The following is a 3,933-nucleotide window of genomic DNA, read 5'->3' on the forward strand; positions in this document are numbered from 1 at the left end:
CTAGTATATTATGCTGGAACTTTCCGCGTGTTGGAGTTCCAGCATAATATGCTGGAAGTTCATATACAGGTGCATCGATCTTCAGTATATTATGCTGGACCGGTCCTTGTTGCAGTAAAATAGTGGCTATTTTTCAATGACTTTGCAAATACTGGCTATTTTTGAATGACCATTCCAAAAACTGGCTAGGGCGTATTATTTTAACGATAATACATGACATGGGTTTGGGCTACGACAGTGAGGCCCATGACTATAAGATCCATAACACAAGGACCATGAGAATCTATGACATATATTGCATATGAGAATTTGAATCTCAACCAGTAGTACAAAGAAACATAAACTAAAATCTTCAACTTACAGACCACATAAAGCTGAGTTGATATTCTCCACAAAAATTACTAACTAATTTAACTAGTAAACCTAAGATATGAAGATATCCACACCACAAATTAAGAGTAACATACAACACCCCAAAATTTGGGTACAATATTTTGAATATTTCTTTAGTTTGTCGTGAAAAGATCTACTTTTTTTTAGTCTTCATCACTTTTGTGGAGATTCAAAGATGAGAGGACAGACGAAATTCCAGAGCTAACAAATGCAGCTACAAGAAGTGTACTAGGGGCATACATCACCGACAAGAAGTTATGCATCTGTTTTGAATAATAATCTGGGAACTGAGCTTTTGATAATTCCACTGTTGCACCTAGTGCTGCTCCAGCTCCAGTTGCCAATACCGCTAATATGATCCGCATAAAATCCAACTAAGTTGAATTCGTTCACTTTTGCTTGTCCACTTTGGACTTTGCACGCTCCTTAAGAAATAGTAATAAATAAAGTACATAATTTACCATAATATCCATATTAATTGATGTATAGTTTTAATAAATTGAAAAATAATTTGAAATGAGTAATTAATGCTAAGGGCAAAACAGGAAAAAAAAATTACTTTTCACTTGATATACGAAAAATGATAAGTAAAAATAAAAATTTATTTTTAGAATACTTAACCACTAAAAGTGAACTGAGGGAGTAATAGTTTATGTGATGTTGCATGCATCTCAATCTAGTGATTGACAAATCCTTGTCAAAACACACAACAACAAAAAAAAATATTGCAGTAAAAATCTGGTAATGACTACTCATTGTTTAATACTCCCTCCGTTTCAATTTATGTGAACCTTTTTTATTGGGCACAAAATTCAAGAAAAAATGAAGATTTTTAGAATTTGTGGCTCTAAACAAGCCAAAAAGGGGCCAGAGTATTTGTGTGGTTATAAAAGCTTCTCATTAAGGGTAAAATTATAAGTTTAAGCTAAATTGTTATCAAATTTAGAAAGATGTCATTCTTTTGGAATGGACCTAAAAGGAAATAGGTTCACATAAACTGAAACAGAGAGAGTATAATTTAAGAATAAATTTATCTTAATTTAATTTTTATATCATCAGCGTAATTTAACTTACAATAAACGATTGTTTGCGTCACTTTACGGGTTACTAGTCCATGGATAGTTGGATTTAATTATCTTTAAAATGGTGATATGATAAAAGCAATTTTATGCGATCAACATATAAAATGTTAAACATTTTAGGAAAATAGGCATGTTTTAAAACATTGTGAGCACATATTAATGCTTTCAATATCTGGAAAAAAATGAAAAGGAAGAATTTAGTAGTTAACCTTGTCACCAAAAAATTCAAGCATGCGAAAGCCCTGGTGGTCTACGAGACGTTTCTTTGCTACCAGGTAATATGCTGCGAAGGGAATATGCAATATAGTGTAAACAATTCCTGCTACCAGTACACCAAACATGTACCTGTATAAATAAGCAATAATCATCATCATTAACACTATTTTAAATAATTTCCGTGCAAAATAAGCTGTATGATCTTATAATATAGTATTTTATGAAATTTGTACCAATTAAGTTAAAAAATTCCAACTTTTCTTTATGCGTCATTTCTAAAATTTGAAACGCAAAATCAGTCTAAGTAGGCGTTTGGACATAAGAATTGTAAAATTCAAAAAAATGGTATTTGAAATTTAGAGTTGTATTTGGACCTAAATTTCAGTTTGGGTTGTTTTTGAAATTTTGTGAGTGAAAATTTTAAAAAATAATTTTTTGTTTTTTTTTTTCAAATTTTCGAAAATTTCCAAAATGTATCTTTAAGTGAAAAATGAAAATTTTATGAACAAACGCTGATTTCGAAAAAAAATGATTTTTTTTTGGAAAAATCTTCCATCAAATTTTATGTCCAAACGGGCACTAAATCTTCAACGAAACTTAAGCTTGAGCATTTCTAATATTCCTTTAATTTTATCATTGCAACAAACAAATTCGTTAAAAGGTGACTAACTGATCAACTCAAACGAAGACCAAGAAAGGGAATATTAATTATCGAAATATAAGCATAACATTAACATAGCAATTGCATGAACCGCAGCGCACTAAACAATGAGGGGAGAAAGTTTTCTTGGAGAAAACAAAAGTTTTGAATGGAAAGTAGCTAGATATAATTTCCGGAAAAAGCTTTATGGGAAAACACTCACAAAATGATAAAAAAAAAAAAAAAGAAACAAACGAACAAATGTCTATTCTAGACTAATTTTATCAGATTCCCAAAATATACGCTAAATTCCAACTTATAATCTCCTTAACAAAATATACGCTAAATTGCTGATTGTTCAAGAATGTAGGTGTTAAGAACACATTATATATTTAGGCATCCAATACTGAAACCACTGACTCCATTATATTTAAATTCGTGCCAGATAGATTTACTAAAATTTCGTGATCTTATATAATTATTTCGTTCTTTTTTGTTTAATCAATTGGCCACTGTAAGTGTGTGATGATTGAGATTGAGGAGAATAAGGATATTAGGAAGCTTAATTACCTGTAAGAACTGTAACCCTCGTAGTTAAATCTCCCACCTTCCATACCATTGTACATCCAAGTAATTTCATTATTCTGCAATACAATTAATGAAATTACACAAGAGCCTAAGGTTACCACCCTTGCCAATAGTGTAAACAATGGCATTTTATTGGATGATGATGAAGAAGATGGCTTTTCATTAAAGTCGTACTGAGGTAAGTCAGCCATTTTTATTTTTTATTTTTACCTGAAAAGCCTCTTCACCATAGCACTAGGAAATTTTTTCAATGGTTGTCTTTTTATAATCTTGTAAGGACTAGATTCCGTTATACGTGATATGTTGAAAGTGACTGATTCAAAGGAAGAAGTTTTCGTTATTTAATTACTGTTTTGCAATTCCTGTGGTTTCTTTCTCTTCTTTTTTTTAGTCTTAAAATATTAATAAAATTTAAAATGCACTAGATTTTTTTTCTTCAAAAAAGACCCTAGATGTCACTCAGTTTATAAGTTGCATACTTAAAGTTTACATTACCCCTTGAACTACAATTTTTGGAGTCTATAATTGCCACGCAACGTGTTAAGTGGCAGAGAGAGAGATGGGTTTAGTTCCTTGGTGTTGTTGGCACTAGGGGTGCATGAGTCAAATCGGAGAAAAAAATTCTACTATGGTTTAGTTTGAATTGGTTGGGTTAATACCCTAAAACCCCCTTAAATTATCATATTTTTGTCAATTTTCTGCTTAAAATATTCAGTATCCCAAAACCCTCCTGAGTTATATTGCCTCTCGTATTAAACCCCCTCATCACTGACCTGGCATAACATATGCAGATACTCGCTTGGAAGCGTGTGGTAGTTGAAAAAAGCCATCAAAATGGCGCACCTAATAGAAAATAAGGGGGTTTGACACAATTACCCACAAAAATAAAACCATTTACCTTATCTACCTATTTATTTTTCTACCCATAAACTAATTACATTTCCTACTCATAGTAGGTTTTGTGGGAAAATTTTTCTTTATTCACCAATTCTTTTTTATTTCTATGCTTCTTTT

General features: G+C 31.4%; 1 protein-coding gene across 1 annotated transcript; it reads right to left on the reverse strand.

Moving 5' to 3' along the window:
* Positions 1 to 274: 274 nt before the first annotated feature.
* On the reverse strand, positions 275 to 3,155 carry LOC104242225 (CASP-like protein 4D1). Its single transcript, XM_009797248.2, has 3 exons — positions 2,902 to 3,155; positions 1,685 to 1,820; positions 275 to 818 (listed from the first exon to the last, which is right to left on the reverse strand). Exons 1-3 carry the CDS (start codon positions 3,108 to 3,110, stop codon positions 783 to 785), a joined length of 381 nt encoding a protein of 126 aa, XP_009795550.1. The 5' UTR covers positions 3,111 to 3,155; the 3' UTR covers positions 275 to 782.
* Positions 3,156 to 3,933: the final 778 nt, after the last annotated feature.

Source organism: Nicotiana sylvestris, chromosome 11 (assembly GCF_000393655.2).
Source record: "Nicotiana sylvestris chromosome 11, ASM39365v2, whole genome shotgun sequence".
NCBI lineage: Eukaryota > Viridiplantae > Streptophyta > Magnoliopsida > Solanales > Solanaceae > Nicotiana > Nicotiana sylvestris.